A 24,424-nucleotide genomic window follows, 5' to 3' on the forward strand; every position below is an offset into this window, starting at 1 on the left:
TTTGAGCTCTTTTTTATTACACTGAGAAATTCCCAGAAAAGTACAAAGCCTATGAAAGTAGGAGCATTTCAGAAAACAAGACAGAATGTTTGCATACATTTGTAAGGATATTTTAGTTTTGATGTTTGAAAAAAAAAAACCCCAAAATTCATGATTTCACATTGAAGCACTCTGCTCATGAATTAAGTACCTTCTGAAGTACTGGGAAAGTACTTCACATCTCTTATATTTGAACCCAAATCCCTATAAATGGCTAAGTTATATTCTCTTTCTAGAGATTAAGTTCATGGTATGATTCATAAGAAAAATGATTTTATTGATTCATAGTGACTTTGAAGAAAAGAAATAAGAAATAAGCACATTACACACATATATTCCTTTAAATGGTACATCAGATCAAAGCTGAATTAATTTAATAATCTTTAGTGTTGTTAATTGTTACCAATGAAAATACATAGATCCCACTACAGAAAAGAAGCTTGGTAATTTCAGAATGATTCTCTGTCGTATCAGTATTTTATATCTAAGTTACATAGATAAATAGGTGATGTTGAAAACCATGCTGTTTCTATCCTCAAAATCAAATAAATGTATGATGACATCCTAGAATCTTATCAAGTCATTGTGAAACAATAAGTAAAAAATATTTACTATTTTTGCCAAATATAATGTAACAGGGCACCAGAGGCTATAAAGTTTACTTAATTAACTTTTGGTAATCTGGTAATTTTCAATGGTTTTGGGGTCACATCATACTCTTTGTTGCTGCTACTACTACTGCTAATAAAATAATAGTAAATGTAAAGGAGAAAACAAAAGAAAATAAATTAGATCTCTTGTAGTTCTTCTAAATACTGTTTTGGTTTATCCTTGAAGTGGAAATCAATTTTCCAAGGTTTGGAAAGAAAACAAAAGCATCTTTATAATTCACAGCATGTATTTTAGAGGTCTAATGATTTATCCATTGCCAGTGTGGGTTAGCTTGTCACGTTCTCTTTATTCAATGTCAACTGGTTCCGTAGCTATTAAAGCACTTAACTGTTTCTGAGCACAAGAGAGGAACAGTTCCAAACTGGACAGGCTTCTTTGGCGGATGACTTGATCAAGCTGTTGAATTTTTTTAGAGAGAGAGAGAGAGAGAAAGAGAAAAAGAATATACTTAGTTGAGGGCTAAAGAATATTATGCTACAGAAGCCCACTAGAGAAACCTTTTCAGATAATGATTTAGAAAATCAAATAGTGCTTTAAACTCAGAGACAGTGCAGTCACTATTTCCGGCCTATCATCTAAGATGAGATGATAATCATTACAATTTTATAATTGATGTTGGTATTCAGTTATTGGAGAAATACCATAAATCTGATCAGAGTGATTTCAGATAATATAAAATAATATATAAAAATACCAGTTCTTAATGAATATACAGACTAGACACCCACAAATATCATAAAAAATATAACAGATGCAAAAAACAGAAGAAAAACATGGTATAGAAAAACAGCATAATTACTCCATGCATAGAGTTTAACTGGGACAAAGGATAGGTGAGGATATAAACAATTTCCTGAAATTAGAGAAAGTTCTTGGAAAAGGTTTATTTTAAGAAACATGTGATATTGTTGAAACAAATTTGACTTGGTTTTTCTGTTGAGTTATAGATTTTTTATTAGGATTGTTTTAGTGTATCAATAACAAATAGAGTGAACAAAACCAAAGAGGTTTAGTAATAAAAGTCATATAACAAAGAACTTTCTGGATGGTAAGGATCATTGGATACATCAAAAAAGGGTTTCTAACTCTTCTGCCCTAAAAAATTGCTCACTGTGTAAAAATAACCAATGACAACACATTACCTACAGGTTATAGAAGAACGGAGGAACTCAAAAGAAAGACAAATAAATTCCATTTCATGATACATACCTGTCATATTTATGTAAAAGTTGACTATTCCTCCTACATGCTCCCCCCAACATAAAAGAAAAAAAGACAAATCCAAACAAGAATTCCCTATTAAATTACACATCCATAATCCATTGAATTCAAAATGACTGAAAAAATGAAAGATTAAAATTTTGAAGTATCCTAAGAATTAATCAAAAAAGAATATATTATATTTAGCAAAATCCTCATGTAAAAAGATTGAAAACTACTAAGACTCCCTTCAATTCTAATATTTTGGGATCTTAATGTACATAAAGAAGTAAGATTCCTGCTTATCCTTTTTTCCCATGGTTTTTTTTTTTTTTTTTCTTCCTCTCTCAGATGATACCTTTAGGTGAATATATACTTTCTGCTTACAAGTCTCTATCAAATAAGACAGTTCATTACAAGATAAACCCCAGGTGAGCAGAGAGTTGTCTGTCTTGCTGACTATCATACCCCAGCACCTAGAAGAGGGTCTGGCCACATGTTCGACATTCAATAAATATTTGCTGAGATTGACTGAATCAATAAATACTTAACCCGAATAGAGCAAGGCAATCTACTAGGAAATGATAGATGCACTTTTCATTCTAAAAGTAAAAACATGCTTAACCTAATTTAAAATCTATGTAGGAGACTAAAGTTGAATTTTTTAATGTTTCATTTTAATACACATAAAACAGATTGAAATCTAATTATTTGTGGTTTTATAGAATTATTTTGCACTTGGTCCAAATTCAAATAGTACAGAAGGGTATACCAACACCTTGGTCCAGTCCATTCCTAGTGGTTTCTGTCTACTTTGGGTGTTTTCAAGCATTTAAAGATAGGTTTTTAAAAAATATTTGGTCAAGATCTTGTAATTGTTAACTATGGCAGGGTTCACATAATCACTTTCTTCCACTGTCATTACTGGAAATTTTTCCTATTTCATTTTCAAGAAACTGCTTGACTGCATTCCATGATTTATTTAGCCACTTTCCCGTTGATAGACATGTAAGTTTATTCCAATTTTGTCTTGTTTATGAAGCAACAAGGAAATTTACAACCTGAGTGCACTCCCTTCAGAAGTTGTCCAAGGGGTTCTCTGGGACAGATTCTAATGCATGGAATTTCTACATCATAAGATTTGCATATTTTATTTTATTTTATTTATTTTTTTAGATGCAAAAATAATATGATATAATTGTGGTTGAACATATGTATGTTCACATGGGCGCTGTATGAAGAACAGACTAGGAGAGGAGCAAGACAAAAAGCAGAGGTTCAATACACAAGGCCGTCAGTAAATATGTGAAGAATAAATGAAGTTAATGAAAAAATATCTCACTAAGAGAAAAAGTAAAGTTTCTGACACTTCTAGGTAATTGACATAAAAATATTACAGTCAATGGACTGATTAGACACATACTTCTCTCTTAGATGCCAAAGTATTTGTAATTCATTTTTACTGCCTGTGCAGTTGTTGCTTTCAGTGTTCCAGAATCCATGGAGTAATGCACAACATTCTAGATGGGGAAAGCCAGCCTTTTGATTAGACACCTAGCCAGTCACCCCTCTTCATCCATTCATGTCCAGTGCTTCTTTTAATTATTTATTTTTTATTGAATGATTCTTTAAATTCTATAGTGCTTTATAATTTCAAAGTTTCACACAGATGATTTCATATAATACCATAATAACCCTTTTTTTTAGTTCTACCCCTACATTGTCCCTCCCCCCCTTCTCTCTCTCCACTGGTAACCACTAGTTTGTTTTCTATATCTGTGAGTCTGCTTCTTTTTTGTTTCACTAGTTTATTTTTTAGATTCCACATATAAGTGATATCATACAATATTTGTCTTTCATTGTCTGATTTATTTCATTCAGCATAATGCCCTCCAAGTCCATCCATGTTGTTGCAAATGGCAAAAATTTATTTCATTTTTATGGCTGAGCAATATTCCATTGTGTGTGTGTGTGTGTGTGTATGTATATATATATATATATATATATAAATACATACATACCACATCTTCTTTATCCATCACCTGTTGATGAACACTTAGGTTGCTTCCATACCTTGGCAATTGTAAACAGTGCTGCAATGAACATTGGGGTACATGTATCTTTCTGAATTAGTGTTTTTGTTTTTTTTGGTTCTATACCCACCTGTGGAATTGCTGGGTCATATGGTAGTTCTATGTTTAGTTTTTTGAGAAACCTCCACATTGTTTTCCACAGCGGCTGCACCGATTTGCATTCCCACCAACAGTGTAGGAGGGTTCACTTTTCTCCACATCCTCGCCAACATTTGTAAGTTCTGTTCTTTCTGATGACAGCCATTCTGACAGATGTGAGGTGATATCTCATTGTGGTTTCGATTTGCATTTCCCTGGCGATTAGCGATGTCGAGCATCTTTTCATGTGCCTGTTGGCCATCTGCATTTCCTCTTTGGAAAAATGTCTAATCAGCTCTTCTGCCCATTTTTTAATTGGGTTGTCTGTAAGGACTTGCATTTTTTTTTTTTTTTTTTTTTTTTGCGGTACGCAGGCCTCTCACTGTTGTGGCCTCTCCCGTTGTGGAGCACAGGCTCCGGACGCGCAGGCTCAGCGACCATGGCTCACAGGCCCAGCCGCTCTGCGGCATGTGGGATCTTCCCGGACTGAGGCACGAACCCGTGTCCCCTGCATCAGCAGGTGGACTCTCAACCACTGTGCCACCAGGGAAGCCCCAGGACTTGCATATTTTAAACTGTGATAGTTACTACCAAATTGCTTTCCAGAGTGAGAGTATCAATTTATCAGTCCCATCTGTAGTGTATGGGAGGACCAGTTTTCCCTGTTTTCTTTTTAAACAGTTGCATAGTTTTCCATTGTATATTTATAATTTTATATAATGGATTATTTTATTACTTATTTAAAAATTATTCTATTGATAGACATTTGAATTGTTCCTTATCTTTTGCTATTATAATCAATGCTGTAATGAACACCTATCAACACAGACCTCTGTATACCTATGCTAGCATATCTTATAGAAACTGCTTGAGCCAAAAAATATGTCATCTGCAATGCTACTTCTGTCATAAATCAGGTTTCCACATATGCATGAATCTGTCTTCAGGCTCCCTAGTCTCACTCCATAGATAATTCACCTATCCCTATGCAAATATAATGCTGTCTTAATTACTACAACTGTATAATAAATTTTAATATATCACATATTACCTACCATATTACCAACCATACCATCAACTATTTCAGAAAAATATAAATTAATAAACACTTGTAATAAAATTGAATTTAAAAAGGAAACAATCAGACTACAGATAGTCCAATACCCTTTTTCTCATAAAATGCAAAAACCAAGCAAAATATAAAAGTATATTATTTTGAGTTACATCAATAAGCAATATAACTCTCCTTTGTAAGGCCAAGGACATTATGCAATCAAAACTGAGGATAGGGCTTCCCTGGTGGTGCAGTGGTTAAGAATCCACCTGCCAGTGCAGGGGACATGGGTTCAAGCCCTGGTTCAGGAGGATCCCACATGCCGTGGAGCAAGTAGGCCCGTGCGCCACAACTACTGAGCCTGTGCTCTAGAGCCCACGAGCCACAACTACTGAAGCTCGCACACCTAGAGCCCGTGCTCTGCAACAAGAGAAGCCATGGCAATGAGAAGCCCGCACAACCGCAATGTAAAGTAGCGCCCCCCTGCCCCTCTCCCTCCAAGGGGCAAAGAAACAAAGACCCAATGCAGCCAAAAATAAATAATAAATTAATAAATACATTTATTAAAAAAAACATAACAGGATAGTTGTATTTGGAAGATGGAATCAGGATGAAATATGTTGATTCATTTTGGAGGTGGCTTCATGGGGGTTTGTTTTACTATTACGGTTCATAACATGCATATATATATATATATATATATATATATATATATACACATATACATACATTAGATATAATAATTCAAAGTCTTTTAGAAGCCCTACCCTGAACAATCAGGAATTCAATTAAAAACAAAATTGATTTAATATCTTAGCATTTATGAATGTTAGATAGAGGAGAAACTTCTCCTTTTGATAGCATATAGCACAAACTTATAATTGCACAAACTAGCAATCAACCTGCGATTGTTGTTAAGTAACAATCCTCCGGGTTATGCATCAGAATGAATATCCTGTAATTTCTTAAAAAGCAAGGATATGTACAAGGACAAAAAAGTTTGAGAGATTTCGATTTAAACATACCAAGCACTTCCCTTCTCTTGTTTGTGTTAAAGATCACCCTGGAACTAGAAACCATAAGATGATGGATGTACTGACTTTGGGTTTAGGTAGCTAAACTTCACATCTTTCCCCATGCCTCCCAAGAACTGTCTGAAGGCAAGAATCTACTAAATAAACAGGAGTTCAACACTTTAAGGGGCAAGAAGGTGACATACTCTGTGAGGAAGAAGATAAATTGGGCCATTTCAGATCTAAGATTCCACTTTGGCAGGTGCTTTCTGGGCATGGTATGTAAGATCATGTCTATGAGGGGGACACTTGAGACCTTTCTCTTATAGTTCAGGGACAATTCCTCTCTCTGAAACAAGTACATCAAACTGATGTTCTTGGCGAATTCCTGAATTTCAACAGTTTCAGTTTTATTAGGCATGACCTTATTATCCTTTATTGAGGCAAGATGAATTTTGGCAAAATATTCTTTTTGCACCCTTGAAGAGTGGGACTTAGTTCTGTTTTGGTGGCTTTCATCTCAAAGTGAATCAAAGATTTGTATTCTGTGACTTCACGCTGACAATGTTATGTCCAGAGTAGCGGCAGCAAACACTGGCTGTAGTATTTACAATCTCTTCATAACAGTGTAGCTCTGCTGCTTTGTTCTCCCTTCTATTTACTGTTGCTTCAGCTGCTGTTCCGCTCTTTCAGATACCTGAAAAAAACCCTGGAAATTCTGAGGCTTCTGAAACAGACACCTGGGCTTTATAAATCTTTTTTTCCCTCTTTGTCATCTCTTCAGTTTGCCAGCATACTGCTGAAAACCATTTAGAAGCATACATACTACTTATTAAAAGTTAATATTAAGCTTAGGGGGTAAAAAGAAGACATGACTTTCCAAAAATTTCCTGTATTAGATTTACCTTTCCATTAGTATTTCATGCCATAGCAAAAGAAAAAGAAAAACAAAACATCTCTAGACCTTAGCTTTTATTTCCTATCACCAAAACACAATATGATGCATGGTGAACTCATGCTGGTCAAGAGAGCAAAATTCAAATTCAGCTACACACACACAAAAAAAAGGCTTGTTTTAATGGGACTGTTAACAACACTGTTTACATCCCAGAAAATCTGATACACTGTTGCGGTACGCGGGCCTCTCACTGTTGTGGCCTCTCCCGTTGCGGAGCACAGGCTCTGGACGCGCAGGCTCAGCGGCCATGGCTCACGGGCCCAGCCGCTCCGCGGCATGTGGGATCTTCCCGAACCGGGGCATGAACCCGTGTCCCCTGCATCGGCAGGCAGACTCTCAACCACTGCACCACCAGTGAAGCCCTGATACATTGTTTTTGAATATATGTATGTATGTAAAATATATGTATATATATAATTAATATATATATTAAATATTAAATACACAGTACTAATTGTGATTTCAATATCTTCTGGGCTTTCACCAATAAGATATACCAGAAGATATGAAAATATTAGGCCTACCTTTATCACTGTTACTTTTCCAACCTGCCCTCCTACATATTTTAAACTTATGCTTAAAAAGAGATATCCAGCAAATCCACTGACAGAAAATTACTCATAAACATATGTTTTATGTTTAGTAATATGTTTAATGTATTCCATTTTCACATTCACTAACAAGCTCTTTCGTGGGCATTGAAGAAAGGTCAAGTATGATGATTCAGAACTGTAATTACTCAGGCGGATTTCCCAGTTGATGTCATCACATTGGGTAAGAAGGACTATTTACCTTCTGATAAGAAGTGAAATAGTTCTTCCGTTTTTATTGCAACGCTGCCCTTTTAACAGTGCTGCTCGGGTATGAATGCCTTTGTTTTTCTGACTTTATATGCATCCCCCACACATACACACATATCCTCAAGCTGTTTCATTTACATGCTTGAGATTGAGCCAATCCATTGATAGATTGGTCAATCAGCTGACCAGTAACAAAGTTAAGACTGCCACTATTTGTGCATTATTGCTCTGAGCCCCCCAAAAGTATACATATAGTGGCCTTGTCCTTAAGAAGTGTATAATTGTTTTGAAGAGACATACCCAATCATTAAAGAACAATTATGTGATGATATATACAGTAAAGACTGAGTCCAGTGGAAGGTCAGAATGGGGGAGAGATCATTGTGGGAGAATGTAGCAAAGAAAACGTGACAGAGGTTGAGCAAGATTTGAAGAGGACTGGAACAGAGTACCAAGAGTGTCTTCTTTTTTTTTTTTTTGCGGTACGCGGGCCTCTCACTGTTGTGGCCTCTCCCGTTGCGGAGCACAGGCTCCGGACGCACAGGCTCAGCAGCCATGGCTCACGGGCCTAGCCGCTCTGTGGCATGTGGGATCTTCCCAGACCGGGGCACGAACCCGTGTCCCCTGCACTGGCAGGCGGACCCTCAACCACTGCACCACCAGGGAAGCCCAAGAGTGTCTTCTTAAAGAGGAGCAAGATGTGGAAGAAATTCTAGGAAAGCAGATTAGCAGGAACAAAGACAGTTTAGTGACACTGAGAAAGGAGGTATGAATTTAGTGGAGTTTAGGAGTATTCATATATTCTTTCATTCACTCATTTATTCAATATTTATTCAGTACCTACTATGTGCCAGGCACTGTTTCATGCACTAGAGAAATATAGTGGTGAAGAAAACAATTCTCTGCTCTTATATACTTTACAGTTTACTTTAGTTTATATTTTAGTTTTTTTAAAATTTTAGTTTGAGGAGATAAATTAATATTCTTCAGGTAGAGATCATTATTATAAAAAATAACGAAGTAGGGTAAAGGATTTGACAGGGACAGAGGGGACATCTTTTGGGTGGGATGATTAGAGAAAACCAACCACGCAAAAGCATCAGGAAAGAAAGTTACAAGGCAGATGAAACCACAGGAGGAAAGACCAAAATGTGGGTTCAGACTTGGCTTGAATAAGGACTGGCAATAAATAAAGAAGATAGGAGCAAAATGAGCAAGGTGAGGGGGGGACTGGTAGGAGAGAAGATCAGAGAAGTAGACAGTGGCCAGAGCGGGAAGGGCGCTATAGGTCATCAGAAGACTCTGGAGAGTTTTGAGCAAGAGTGTGACCATACTCTGTGTCTGAAAAATATCACACTTGTAGGGAGTTCTCTGGTGGCCTCGTGGCTAGGACTAGGTGCTCTCACCGCCATGGCCTGGGTTCAATCCCTGGTTGGGGCACTGAGATCCTGCAAGCCGTGCAGCACAGCCACAACAACAACGACGACAATCACATTGTACTGGGGACAAGAGATTGTTGGGGGGCAAGAGCAGAAGAAGAAAACCCAGTTAGGAGACTTTCGGTCTGGGGAAAATATAAAGTTAATCAGACTGTTGGCAATAGAGGCTTAAACAGCAGGTCAGGTTTAAAATATATTTTTAGATAGGACCAACTTGAGTTGCTGATGGATTAGAAGTAGGGATAAAAGGAAAAGAGAAGTAAAAGGTGATTCTTAGAATGATGGTGCCATTTATTGAGTTATGATGAACTGGAGGGCATTTCGGAAATGTAGGATAAAAAAGGTTTCTTTTATACTTTTATATAGCTTTTGTGCTAATAATAAGCATTGTGAATTGCCAAAATGGCTATAGCATAGGTAATGTTTCTCAAGCTTTTAAACCTTGGAATTGTGTGTGTGTGTGTGTAAAGCATTCTTTGGAAAATACACCACAAATCAATTTTTCTTGAGAACTCCCCTAGACTAAAAACAAACTGTATATATAGGGAGAATATTATACTGGTTCAGTTTCCCCTTAATAAATAATCATGGAATTTTACTGGTAAGAGATTTTGAGACTGCTTAGTCTAACATCTACATTTTACAGTTGTGGAAAACTGATACACTGAGTTGTTAACAGGCCAATTTCACAAACCTAATATGTCCTCCTACACTTAAAAAATATACTTCTTCAAAATACATTTAAAAGTATTAGCCTGAGTTTACCTTTGCTTAATAAACCTTACTATGTATTAAGTAGATTCTGTGCCCTCACAATTTGACAGTGGACATTTGACAATGGACAGATAAGATTCATCCCTAGAGTACCAGCACTATGACCAGAAAGGTGCTGACAACCATTCTGGGTGAGATGATATAACTATCCTTTCTCTCAATGTAGCTATGAAGGAAGTAGATTATGAATCAATTTTAAAACTTAATATGCATATATACTCATAATGGGCTGGTTCATTTTATGAACACACAATAAGGACTCACAGACTTGAAGATGATTGTTATTCTTGAATGGTGATTATTTTTATTGTGACATCTAAACATTTTTGCTTTAAATACCACCATCTTTACCTTTATCCTGTATCCTCAAATTCTGCATTTCAGCCTAAGAAAATTTGGACTTATCTGTAATATAACTGTAGCATTAATGGAAGTTCTATAGTATCTGTCTTATTACGGGTATACCAACCATAAAGAGTTTCTCTTTTAAAATAGTCTTTATATTTTCAGATAAGAAATAAATACTCTTTTCTTTATATTTGCAGAGAAGTAAATTTGACTGCAAGAGGGATATATTGTATATAAAGCTGAAGTTGAGATAGAACATCCCCTCTCTGGGAATATAACTATGTCATTATTGTAAATCATGTTGGAAGAGACTTTGAACCAACTTGAGGATAATAGTCATATAAATATATGTTTAGAATGACTCTAACTCTAAAAGATTCAGTATGATCAGGAGAGTGATTTGAACTAAGGCAGTGCCAGTTGCCTCGACCTGAACTTCTGAAAATGTAGACCTGACCTCTTTACCAAAACATTCACAGGCCATCACATCCCATGAAGACTCTCACTCCGGAGTTCACATCTCCTACTCTCTTTGAGAAACTTTTTCAACTTTGAAATATATTTCAAGTCTATCTGACTATTTAGTTAAAAAATATCAACATATAAAGAAGTTGTGTAACTTTCCACCAAGCACAAGATGAATTACAGATGCTCTTTCAGAGTAAATGGAAAACGGGTATAAAGAGTCTTAAACCCCATTGGCCACAACTAAAGAACTGTGAGTTTTGCTTTGTTTTGTTTTTAAGATGTCTTAGGGTAAGTCAATTCTCTGTTTTTGAATCATCTAAAATAAGTTCTACATATTTGGGCAGTTCTGCCTTTTTATCCCAAACTACCATAGAATCCACTGGGAAATGGGAATACTCATTTTTGCTCTTCACTAAATCATCTGGGCAGCATAAACCAATATGTATTCCAGACCTTAATGTGCAGGCATACCACCTTGGAATACAATCTTATTCGATCTTATAAGTTAAGCAACAGCAGTTGGCCAGAAAAGGATGCACTGTGGTAGTGAGTGAATGTAGACACTAGACTTTCTAGTATAAACTTCCATATGTGAGGTTTAATAAATTTGAAAAGAATATAATTCTGGTAACAACTGCTTTACTCCTAATTCAGACAATTTCCAAAACATTTTTAAAAACCACAGATTTAGGAAAATTTTAGAACGAAAGAAAAGGTAACTAAAATTGTATAGTAGAATAGTAATTGTACAGTAATCCCATCTTAGGGCTCTGATCCATAAGGTTGTATTTACCTATTAATAAGTTCCATATCCCACTTTCTAGAGTACAATGGCAAGAATTTATCTCAAATAAAAAATGGATTGATTCTGGCAAGACAGACTAACTGATTTTAATATGACATTCCACATAAAGTTTTTAATAAAATTTGCTCCCAAACCATGAATAGCCTTGTTCTACATTTTTTTAAGACTTTGGTTAGTGCAAATATTGCAATCTGTAGGATGGCCTTTTGTAAATTAAATAACATAAAAATCCCAAACATTGTTAAGTAACAAATTGTTCAAGTACAACAAACACAAACTCTTGTATTTTCATCAAGTCAAGTTTTAAAGATTTTAGCAATTCTTTTGTGTCAATCCAAGGAACAATATCTGCCAATTACTCTCTGTAGGACTCTTTTGTTTTGATTTTCAGCAATTTAAATTTCACCTTATTTTGAAGTAGGAGAAAGAATTACATGACATCTTGGGTTCTTGTCTTCCTGTGCTATCTTAAAATTCTCAGATAACTAATATATTTTGCCTTTTATGTTTCAATGTACAAAAGCATGCAAAGAACTGTACACAAGGCTTATTTTTGAGCTCTCTGCACACATATATTGAAGTTGATTTACAGGGCAAAATTAACAGTCTTGGATTGAGTCTGATCTTCTCTTGTTTTGAGAACAGTGTTACTATTATTACCTAGTATGCACAGGTGAACCTCCGTATTGTGTTGTATTAGTTACCAATTACTGTGTAACAAATCACCCCAAACCTAGTGGTTTATAACAAAAAACAACAAATATTTATGGTCTCCCCATTTTTGTGGGTCAGGAAATTGGGTGCAGCCTGAGTGCCTCTCACACATGGTCTCTACTGAGGGGTTACTATCAAGCTGTGTCTGGGTTGCAGTCAGCTCAAAGTCCAGCAGGGGAAGAAGCTGTTTCCAAGCTCACCGAGCGGCTGTCGACAGGCCTCAAAACATCCACTTCCAACAGAGCTCACGCGAGCCTCTCCACAAGGGTGCCTAATAACACGATAGCTGACTCTCCCAAAGCAAGCAACCGAGAGAGAGAATGAGAGTACACCAAGAGAGCAAGACAGCGCCCAAGATAGAGGCCGTGATCTTCCCAAAAGCCAACTTTGCTTCGCCCAGCCCAGGCTCAAGGTAAGGAAATTACATAAGTGCAGGGCATCACTGGGAAACCTCTACTGTGTATTATCATCTTTATTCTCCTGAAACTCTGAATGAGGCCACTAAGGCTTAGAGATGTTATGACTTGCCCAAGTGGCAGGGCCAGGATTCAAATCCAGGTGTGTATCACACTAAGCTATTCTCTAAACCACAATAGTACAGTGCCTTCTCAGATAAGAACTTCAGGTATGGCTGGGGGCTTTGGCACAGTATCTGTTTTGCTATAAATATGTAGGGGTTTATTGCATTGTGTACACTTGTGCAGAAACTTGTCAAGATGCCCAAATCCCTCTAGATATCATCCTTAAAACATGTAATTATCTTCTCTTCCTAAAAGGTAGGTTCAGGAAGGTTTCTGTTGTATTAACATACAAATGGTTCCCTGAAAACGCAACAGAAGCATTTAAAGAAAAACTGGCACATCAAATACATCACATATGCCTTAAAGAATCTGTAAACCTCAGTGGCTGTATATAAAAACAATTGATTACTTCTTTCTAGGTCCATAATGAAAGAAAGGGGAAATGTTCATAAAGGCACTGTGTAGGACAGACCTCACCTCGGGGTACCTCTGAGGCTTTGAGAATCTGTGCTTATCTTCGTTTCCACTACTGAGAGAAGGGGCTATGAGCCCAAGGGTGAGCTGCTCTGCAGCTTGGATGCACACCTGATTCCCATTAGGAAATCCTCAGTATTCAAAATAGAACCAATGGAACAAAGAAACATTTAATCAAATGGAAGTTAGTGAGAATAGACTTTTTTCCTCTCATTTTAAATAGGGCTGCTCTTCTTCATCATTTAGGATTTTATTGTGTGTACTTGATCACTGAAGCCTGGAAAAAACACAATACCATCTGTCTGGCACATTTTAAAACAGATTGATCCTACTGAGTGAACCAAGTGGGAAAGCACCTGTCAGTCCTCCTAAAATCCCAGCTGGATTGAGAAATGTAGGAAAACCCTAACCTTCCTCCTTGTAAGCAAGTAAAGGAGGTTTGGTTTAAATTAAGAAAGCTAAATTTGGATATTATTGCCTAAAAATGGTAATAGCACCTGCTCAAAGAGAAGATGCTGAAGAAACTTAACACTGGACACCTTCCAAACAGAAGATATGAGAAGTCAGGGATTATGGCAAAGCTTGAGAGTTCTTTCTCCAATATCCACTCTTCTTTCTTACCAATAAAATTACAGTTTAGTCCTAGGAAAAATGTGAACATCCTCCAGGTATCATTCCCTTATTTCTGCCAAGGGTAGCTAAAGAGATGTGAGTACAAGTTGTTGGGGAGGAACTCCAAAACAGCTCCTTAAAAGTGGGACAGACGCCTGTCCTGAATTTTTTTCCCTTTTTGGCTCTTGCACCTTTCCTTTTTCCTCTATCACAAATGTGTTTACTGGAGCCCCAGCTGCCATTCTATAGCATTAATCATGTAAGCCAGTGCTAAAGATTAAAAAAGTACAAAGTCAGAAGGATCCTGAATCTTTGATGATTTTGTTAAGCTTCCGTAGCTTTAAACTGCTTACCTCTGGACTTATGCTTATGCCGTTGTTATTTCTAGTCTCTGTTACTAGGAGGCAAATATAAATCCCAGTGCTAAATGTACTGAGTTTACACTGTATGTGTCTACTAGTATAATAGAAACAAAAATTTATTGAGGCTCAAAATGTTGTCAGTGAGACTGAAATTTCCACTAAATTGGAAATTTTAATTTGGGCACTGAAAAACAACTAATAGAATAAAATATCCTCTAATGGCTTAAGAGTATATGAATGGTAAAAAATAAAATAATCATAATGATCAGGTTATGCCCATCACCTGAACATATATGTATGCAAGTTGCATTGGCAAGTGCCTCTTTTATTTTTTCCCCTGTTCTCTGCTAAATAGAGTATTTCATCCACAAACTATAAGAGTGAAAAACACCTAAAAATGTTAAAAAAAACATATAAAGGGGATGGATTTAAAACTATAGCAGTGAAATTTTGCCTAGGCAAACAAGTTAACTTATAATATCTGGAAAGAAACATAAAGTTCCTAATCAATTTAAAAATTATGAATATTATGGATAAAATATGATAGTTTTGTCCCCAGGAAATTCCAAGCAATTTTAACTTTGGTAAGTAGACAGGACATTGTGGCATAAATATAAATATATATTTATATTGACTATCAGCTTCACACTCATTATTTGGTGTTCATTTTCCATTCACCATGAAATTTAATAATACATATATTTTAAGTTGTCACAAACCACTTCTGGAACAAAAACGTATTTAACAAATACTTCAAGACAGAGTGAGTAGAACCAAAGACATTCTGATCTCAACTATACAGTTAGGGAACTCAATAAAATAACAGCACTAATAGCTAACACCGAAAGTGAACTTTTTATGTGCCAAGTAATGTAAGCACTCTACATGGGGCAACTCCTTTAGTTCTCATAATAATCCTATGTGAAGTAGGGACTATTTTAATCTCCATTTTACAGATGAACAAAATGTGGCCAAGAAAGGTTAAAGTACTTGCCCAAGTTTACGAATCTAATAAATAGCAAAGCTCAGTTTTAATCCAGGAAATCTGATTCAAAACCACACACTCCTAATCATATACTATACTTCTCTCACTAAGATGAAAAGTATACCTATGCTATGCTACAATGTTAAAGTTAAAAGGCTTTCCCATAAAATGGGACAATCCAGTAACGGTAAACAAAAGAAAGCAAGAAAAGACCAAGAATCTTCTCTTCCTTCCTTTAAAAATCTGTAGGGAATTTGCAAAGCAGAATTGGTGGCATTTTGGGTAGAAATTTCATAAATTGATGGTTTATAGCCCAGAGGCATTTGTAAGGCTGGTATAAAAGGTATTATATGACTTCTGTTTCTATTTCAATCATTTACTTTTCTTGTCAACTAAGTAACATTGATCTTCTGTATTCCCTTTTTTATACATACAAAATAAGCAAATGATTGTAAACTAGAATTCCTACAGAAATAACCATCTCAATAAAAATTCCCATCACCTATATTTATATTTACAGGTGAGAAAGGTTCAGAAAAATATCTGGCAAAGTACCTTAAGTGTAACCCATCTTCACCAAGCATTACAAATGCACTGGAACTGGGAAGTAAGATTAATGAAGGTGGGGGGATAATTTTATATATTAAAAAAAGTTATCCATAAGTGCACACTGCATTTGAGATACTCCTGAAATACCATATAAAGTAGCAACACAGTCCCAAGACATCTGTTCTTTCTCCACTACAGTGTACTGTCTGAGGATCCACTTAATTAAGGCAATATAGCCAATGCATTGAAACGTTTTCTTTTTGTGTTTTAATGTGAACAAATCCAGCCAATACACTGAAACTCTTTCTTCTTGTGTTTTAATGTAAACAAATGACATTATGCAAGGGAACAGAAGGATCAAGTAATCTAAATGGTGTGTGGTAAAACAAATGCAGACTATTATCATATAGAAATTCCATGGGTATGACCTATCCAAATGACTTACCACCTCATTTACTACATAGGTATCACTATGCTTGGATGAAAAATGATAGTTTTGCTGATGTATGCCCAGATTTCTCTAAATAAAAGACACGATGGAGTTTAAAGTCTTCAGGAAATGCCAATATAATGACTCTGAATATAACCATATATATTAAAAATCTGTTAAATGTTAAGTATGATGAACTAAAAATCTAGTCATATTCTCTGAACAGAGGTTGGTCCTGTTTATTTTTCTTTGAAATTTTAGCAGTCAGAAGCTATATGGAATCAGAGGAAAGAAGCCGAGGGAATACTTCCTAACTTATTCTATGAGGCAAGCATTACCCTAATACCAAAACCAAAGACATGAAGAAAAAACTACAGACATCTCTCATGAACGGAGACGAAAAAATCCTCGACAAAATATTAGCAAATCAAACCTAAAAAAGTATAAAAAGAATTATATACAATGACCAAGTGGGCTTTATCCCAAGTATGCAAGGCTAGTTCAACATTCAAAAATTAATTATGTAATCATCACATCAACAAGCTAAATAAGAAAAATCACATGATCATATCAATAGATGCAGAAAATTGTGTGACAAATCCAACACACTCTTATGATAAAAACTCTCAGTAGACTAGGAAGGGTGGGAACTTTCTCAACTTAACAGTGACTATCTACAAAAACCCTTGAGCTAACATCATACTTTAGGTGGTAAACTCAAAGCTTTCCCACTAAGATCAGGTACAAGGCAAGGATGTCCCCTCTTAGCCACTCCTTTCATTATCATACTAGAAGTCCTTGCTAATGCAGTAAGACAAGAAAAGGAAATAAAAGGTATACAGATTTGAAAGGAAGATATGAAACTGTTTTTGTTTTATGATAAAGATGGCATGATTGACTCTGTAGAAAATCTTACAGAATTGACAAAAATTCTTGGAACTAGTGAGCAATTATTGCAAGTTTGCAGGATACAAGGTTAATATACAAAAGTCAATTTCTTTCCTATATAATATATATAATTATATAATAACTATATTATTATAATTATAATGTAATAGAATAATTACATTATTATATAATAATGAACAAGTGGAATTTTAAATTAAACACACAATGAAATACTTAGGTATAGATGTGACAAATATGTACAAGATCAATATGAGGATGACTATAAAACTGATGGATAAAAATCAAAGAACTAAATAGGATAGATACTGCATGTTCATGGATAAGCTCAATATTGTCAAGATGTCAGTTCTTTCTAACTCACTCTGTAGATTCAACGCAATCCCAATCAAAATCCCAGCAAGTTATTCTGTGAATGTCAGTAAACTGATTCTAAAGTTTATATGGAGACAGAAAAGACCCAAGAAAGCCAACTCAATATTGAAGGAGAAGAACAACACTGGAGGACTGATGCTACCAGACTTCAAGATTTACTATAAAGCTACAGTAATCAAGACAGTGTGGTACTGATGAAAGAATAGACAAATAGATCAATGAACAGAATAGAGAGTCCAGGAATAGACCCCCATAAATATATCAACTGATCTCTGACAAATGAGCAAAGACAATACAATTGTAAAAAGATTGTCTTTTCAACAAATGCTGCTGGAACAACTGGACATCAAAGGGCAAAAAAAAAAAAAAAGAATCTAGATACAGATCTTATTCCCTTCACAAAACTTAACTCAAAATGGATCACAGACCTAAAAGTATATTGCAAAACTATGAAACTCCTAGGTGACAACATAGGAGAAAACATAAATGACCTTGGGTATGGTGATGACTTTTTATAAACAATAATGAAGACACAATCCATGCAATAATTGATAAGCTACAATTCATTAAAATTAATGATTTCTGTCCTGTGAAAGACAGTATCAAGAGGATGAGAAGACAAGTCACAGACTGGGAGAAATTATTTCAAAAGACGTATCTGATAAAAGCCTATAATTCAAATATACAATGAATTCTTAAAAATCAACAATAAGGGGGTTTCCCTGGTGGCACAGTGGTTGAGAATCTGCCTGCCAATGCAGGGGACATGGATTCGGGCCCTGGTCTGGGAAGATCCCACATGCCACGGAGCAACTAGGCCTGTGAGCCACAACTAATGAGCCTGCGCGTCTGGAGCTTGTGCTCCGCAACAAGAGAGGCCGCGACAGTGAGAGGCCCGCGCACCACGACGAAGAGTGGCCCCTGCTCGCCGCAGCTAGAGAAATCCCTTGCACAGAAACGAAGATCCAACACAGCCAAAAATAAATAAATAAAATTAAAAAAAAAACAACAATAAGAAAATAACCTGATTAAAAAAATGGGTCAAAGACCTTAGCAGATACCTCACCAAAGCAGATAACTGGATGGCAAACAAACATATGAAAAGATGTTCCACATCATGTATCATCAGAGAAACGCATACTGAAATCAGATACCACTACACACTTATTAGAATGACCAAAATCTGGAAAACTGACATCACCAAATGGTGGTGGGGATATGGAGCGACTCTTAGTCATTGCTGGTGGGAATGCAAAATGGTACAGCCACTTTGGAAGGCAATTTCGTGGTTTCTTACAAAACTAAACATACTCTTCTCATATGGTCCAGCAATTGTGCTCCTTGGTATTTACTCAAAGGAGTTGAAAATTTATGTCCACACAAAAACCTGAACATGGATGTTTATAGCAGCTTTCTTCATAATTGTCAAAACTTGGAAGCAACTAAGATGTCCTCCAATAGGTGAATGTATAAACTGTAGTACATTCAGGCAATGGAGTATTATTCAGCACAAAAAAGAAATGAGCTATCAAATCATGAAAAGACATGGAGGAAAGTTAAATGCCTATTAACAAGAGAAAGAAGCCTATTTGTTCCTCTCTTTCTTTAAACTTTTATATTCATCCAGCGTTCCCTACCACTTTTATCCTAGTAATATATTATCTTATGCTTAAAACTCAATAGTGATCACTCCATTTACTTCTCTGAAATGTATATATTTAAAAATTAAAAAGATTTGCTATGATAATAAATCCATTGAGCCTTTTCAGAGATTAAATTATAATTTCTGAAGTCCCTTCACTGTGAGATCATCAGAGATGACATTAATTAAGGACTGCTCAATTATAAGTCCATGATAGCATTTGATATAGTCACCCCTCCATGTAAATCATTTTTTTCATTTTCCTTTTGGGCAAACTTTTAAAACTTCACTTCCTAGCAGTCTTCCCATTGCTCACTTTGCTTCAGCCATCCTGTCTTCCTTGTCCTTTCTCAAATACAACCAAGCACTCTTTCTACATCCGCCCATTGCACATCGTGTTCTATCTGGAATGTCCTTCCTCTAGATAGCTGCATGACTTGATCACTCTGTACATTCACATCTCTTCTTAAATGCCAGCTCAGTTTATCACTGAGGACTGCTCTCACTCACTTTAAAATAGCACCCCGACTCTTCATTTGCATCACTAACTATGGATCCTTTCTCATGGCATTTATCATCCCCAAATATCATATATTTGTTTATTGTCAGTCCCATACCCCATTAAAAGTAAACTCCCTAGAAAACCCTAAGGAAAATGGGGATTCTGACGTATTTACTTCTGTATCTCCAAGGTCTAAAACAGTACCTGGCACATCATAGGGGCTGACTAAATGTTTGCTGAATTTATTGAATAAAGAACAAAAAGAGAAGAGATAATTACTAATTTATTTTAGTAACTGTACTTTAGAAAATACCGTAATACATTTTCAAAATTTTCAAGAGTCAAATGGTATATTTACCTTCAAAAAGATGTACAAATTATTTTAAATGATTTTAAAAACCTGCCAATTATTTTATAAAATACTCAGTACACTAGTGATGGTATTCTTTAAATTTACATAGTCTATTAATAAAATATAATATCACATGAAATAGAGGTTTGCATTGTAAATAATTGATAACTGAGTGCCTTTATTTTTATGGTACATAGATATAATCAGGACCATACCATTTTTAGGGAATAAAAGAATTAGTAACGATAATTTATAAAATTATTTGAAAATTATATACATTTTGAAATTCATAACAAAACAATAAAATGAACAAATTGTCAAGTTTCTTAATTTCTATCACTGAAAACTGGGAATTGTTATTGGGAATCACTCATTTTCTAAACTTTGTTAGATCTATTAATACAGTGAATGTTCCAGCCTAAATTTTTTTTATGACATTGCTAATTTTGTGCTTCTAAAACCAGAAGAACTAATTAATGACATATTGAAATCTCTCTGAAAAGACAGTATTTTGGAATGATCTATTAGCGTATAACATTCTAAGTCCTAAAACATCCTGGAACCTCAAGGAATGCTTAGTTGGATCTAAGGAGACTCCTTTCAGTGGTCTCTGGATGCATAAGCTCTGCTTGCTTCAGTAGATTTTAATAACCAATTCTCTCATCACTATTCTCTGTGCATCTCAAATAAAATATTAGCTACTTGTATCTTTTAAAAAGTACTATTTGAATCTAGGCCACACTGTAGAGATAAAAAATTTTCTCTCAAAAAGAACTTTGCCCTTGTCTGCAGATACTTCCTTATCCATCTCTGAGTGGAGGAGAAGTGGCCCTGTACCAGTCACTATGGCTGCAAAACAAATTACCCCCAAACTCTGTGGTGTAAAACAACCATTTATTATGATCACATATTCGGTGGGTTAGGAACTGGAATATGGTGCAGCTGTGACAGCCTATCTTTGCTCCATGATGTTTGGGACCTCAGTTGGAAGACTTGAAGGCTAGGAGCTAGAATCATCTGAGGACTCATTCACTCTCATATCTGATGGTTGATGCTTGTTCCCCCACACAGGCTACTTTCAATTTTGTCATTGCCTGCTGGTCAGATTTCACAAGTGAGTGCTTCAAGAGAGAAAAAGAGATAGGTGGAAGCCTTATTGCCTATTATGATCCAGCCTTGAAATCATGCAGTGTCATATCCATCACATTCTATCTGTTGGGGCATTCAAAAAGTTCGGCCCCAGACTCAGGGGAGGAGAAACAGACTCTGCTGACGGACGGGGAGTGGCAAGAGAATGTTGGTCTGGGAACACTGCTGTGGCCTCTTCTTAGGAGAATACAACCCACCACAGATCCTAATTGGATGCTATTTTTTAGCATTCTCAGTTTCTTGAGGGTGTTACTTTTACCTCCAGTTCAGATGACTGCTGGAGCAAATCAGTCTTCACCTAAATTACAAGAGGTAATATCGGTCTCTGAATTGTAGTCAGGAAGAATAACTTCAATATTTATGGGACTCAAAATGTAGGAAAAATCAAGGTCGAGAAATAAAAAGTATGGAAGATTAAGCAAAAATGATGGGATAACATATTTGAGAGACAAGTCATTTTCTCTATTGGTCTTATTTTCAACAAACCACTTGCAATTGGACTTGCCTTTCTTCTTAAACAGTTGTAACAACTTCCTTAAAAGACACATCATACTGTGTCTCCTTGAAAACTATGCCCTTGCCTACACATACGTTTCTGTCCCCAACATCTTGGAGTGCCTTCCTTAGCAAGTAGAAAACAAGGAGGGAACCAGATGCATGTACTCTTCTTACCCTACTCACTTCACAGAAAACCCATTCTTAATCCTGTGGGTTTATATTGCTCTGTGAGTTGAGCAGCATGAAAATCCTCCTGAAGCCTCAATGCAAATGTTTCTCTAATCCTATTAAAGCCACAAAACACACCCAGATGAATGAGTAGGAAACTGAGCTAGAGAACTCTCCCCGACCCCAGTACCACTGTCAGTTTTGGCACTGACTTAATTGGTCAGCCTCTCCCTCTAAGTATGGCATGGCTTAAATGGGAAACCAAAACTCTGGCCTTCTCTGTCTAGGACACTCAAGTCAAACCTGTATGCTGTTTTAGCCAAAGCTCTGGAGAGGATTCTGAATATACTTTTTAAATGTAAAGAAAAAGGGTTGAAATAGGACATATAAAAAATAGATACAAAACAATACAATGGTCTATTTAAACTGGTTTTCTCTGTTTAAAACTAAGATATAATCATATATCATATATTTAAACAAAGGATTATATAGCAGGAAGCAAAATCTCTCCCAGCCCACCTCCTAGAGATCATTGATCACATTTTTCTTTTGTTTATTAAAATATATTTTGCAATATAACACACACACAGAGGTATATAGCAAAATATATTTAAATATACAGGATCATATGATTCAGGAGGTTTTACAACCATATCAACAAATGTAGATAAATATAATTCTTTTTAGTAGACACACAGTATTCCATTTTAACATAATTCATTTAACCAGTCCCCTGTGGATGGACATTTAGGTTGTTTCTAATTTTGAAAATATCAAAAAATAAAACTCTGTTGGGTGAATATGTGCCATGGGATATTTAACAAAAACACATTTTCCAATGTGATAAGGACTGAGTGTTAAACTTTCTGTAGTAGCTTAAAGGGCAGTTGGAAGAGAAGGTTTTTTAAAGATGTACGCATATAAGATGACACTCTACTTCACAAATCAGAAAAGTTAATCTGTTAAAATGTGTTGGTAGTAACAGTTAGGGCTTGACTCTTGTTAATGCGGCCCTTGGGAAAATATAAACACTCTTCCTGAATTCAAATCACGCCTGCGCACCACATTCTTGTCTTCAGCTCGAGCTTCTGGCGTTCCAGCCTGCAATTGAGGCCTTGCATCAGATGCCAAACTAAACATTTGGGAACAAGAACTGTAATGACCTCCTGTTTATGTTTGTTTGTTTTAAGTAATTTAAAAACATATAACATGAAGTAAAACACAGAAAAATTAGGATGGGGAAATAACTCTAAGAAATAGGAAACTGGATATCTTTCAAAGGATTTTCTTGGATATTCATACATTATTCAGAGCACATAATTAATTGTCAGTGTAGATTAGCATGACCTTTGAAACAGAGAAGAAGGAAGGAGAGATATGAATTCCATCCAGACATTAGTGAAAAATACAAAAAAATAAAATTACCTGAATGCATGGGATAAGAGCAGAACAGAGGTTCATTCCAGTTCACTTTCCACATCTCCATGTCTAGTGAAGTTTGCATGACTGACTAATGGGCATTCTAGTGAAGCCACGACAGATTGATTACTGCTGTTGTTTTTTTAATCATGAACTTTTTCATGTAGTTAAACCCTGCCTCATTCTCTATTTTAAGAAGGGAAAATAACTGTCTGCCCCTGAAGGCTTTCATATTAAACATGTCAAAGCATATTACTGATGATGTAAAAAGCACTTTGACATGTTTAGCATGAAATACTTCAGTGTCAGAAAACTATTCTCTTCTTAAAATGCCAGATTGTTCTCAAAGGCCTAAAGGAGTCTGTGGACTTCTTAAAAGAATGTGCTAACATCCCCTCCATTAGTCTTTACAATATACGCTCCTATGGAAGAAGGTTCCCTTTGGTGGAGTAGTAGTGATTGGAAGGAGGCCGGGGTTGGGGGGTGTCTGAGATGTTGGCAATTTTCTGCTTGACTTAAGTGGTGGTTACACAGGTGTGCTCTCTTTGTGAAAATTCATTGAGTGGTATTCTTAGAATTTACATTAAACTAAAATAAAATGTTTTTTTTATAAAGGGAAGCAGCTGAGTAGATACAGCTTCATCTACTGTAGTTAATTTCTCTTGATATTTAAAAGATATTAATGGCTTATTATTGATAATCAGCACAACCAAATCAAAAAAGAATGTTTCTACACCGATGAAACAGCTAGTTTTACACTATTGTGAATTGCTCTGTTATGTACTTCCTAAGTACAAATGTTTTCTTAATACTTAATTGAGAGGGTGATACAATCAAGGGTTAATTTATATGCTTTTCTTACTTTCATGTATATTAGTATAATTAGTACTATGTCTGAAAGAAAATACGCAATTTCCTCTAAATAATGACAGTAAAGACTTATTAAGCACTTATAACATGCCATGTGTCAGGCTCGTTTATATGCCCACTACCATTTAATTCTTAAAGAACTAGGAGCTTTCCTG

The 24,424-nt window shown here is 35.8% G+C and overlaps 1 protein-coding gene across 1 annotated transcript in view; it reads right to left on the reverse strand.

Annotated features, from left to right (window-relative positions):
- Positions 1-975: 975 nt before the first annotated feature.
- The window catches only part of CCDC91 (coiled-coil domain containing 91), a 312,709-nt gene continuing 289,260 nt past the window's right edge, over positions 976-24,424 (reverse strand). The window contains exon 13 of the mRNA XM_079714620.1: positions 976-1,107. Coding sequence (XP_079570746.1) covers positions 997-1,107 — 111 coding nt within the window. The 3' untranslated portion in view covers positions 976-996. The remainder of the gene's footprint in view (positions 1,108-24,424) is intronic.

Source organism: Hyperoodon ampullatus (genome assembly GCF_949752795.1).
Source record: "Hyperoodon ampullatus genome assembly, chromosome: 11".
NCBI classification, from domain to species: domain Eukaryota; kingdom Metazoa; phylum Chordata; class Mammalia; order Artiodactyla; family Ziphiidae; genus Hyperoodon; species Hyperoodon ampullatus.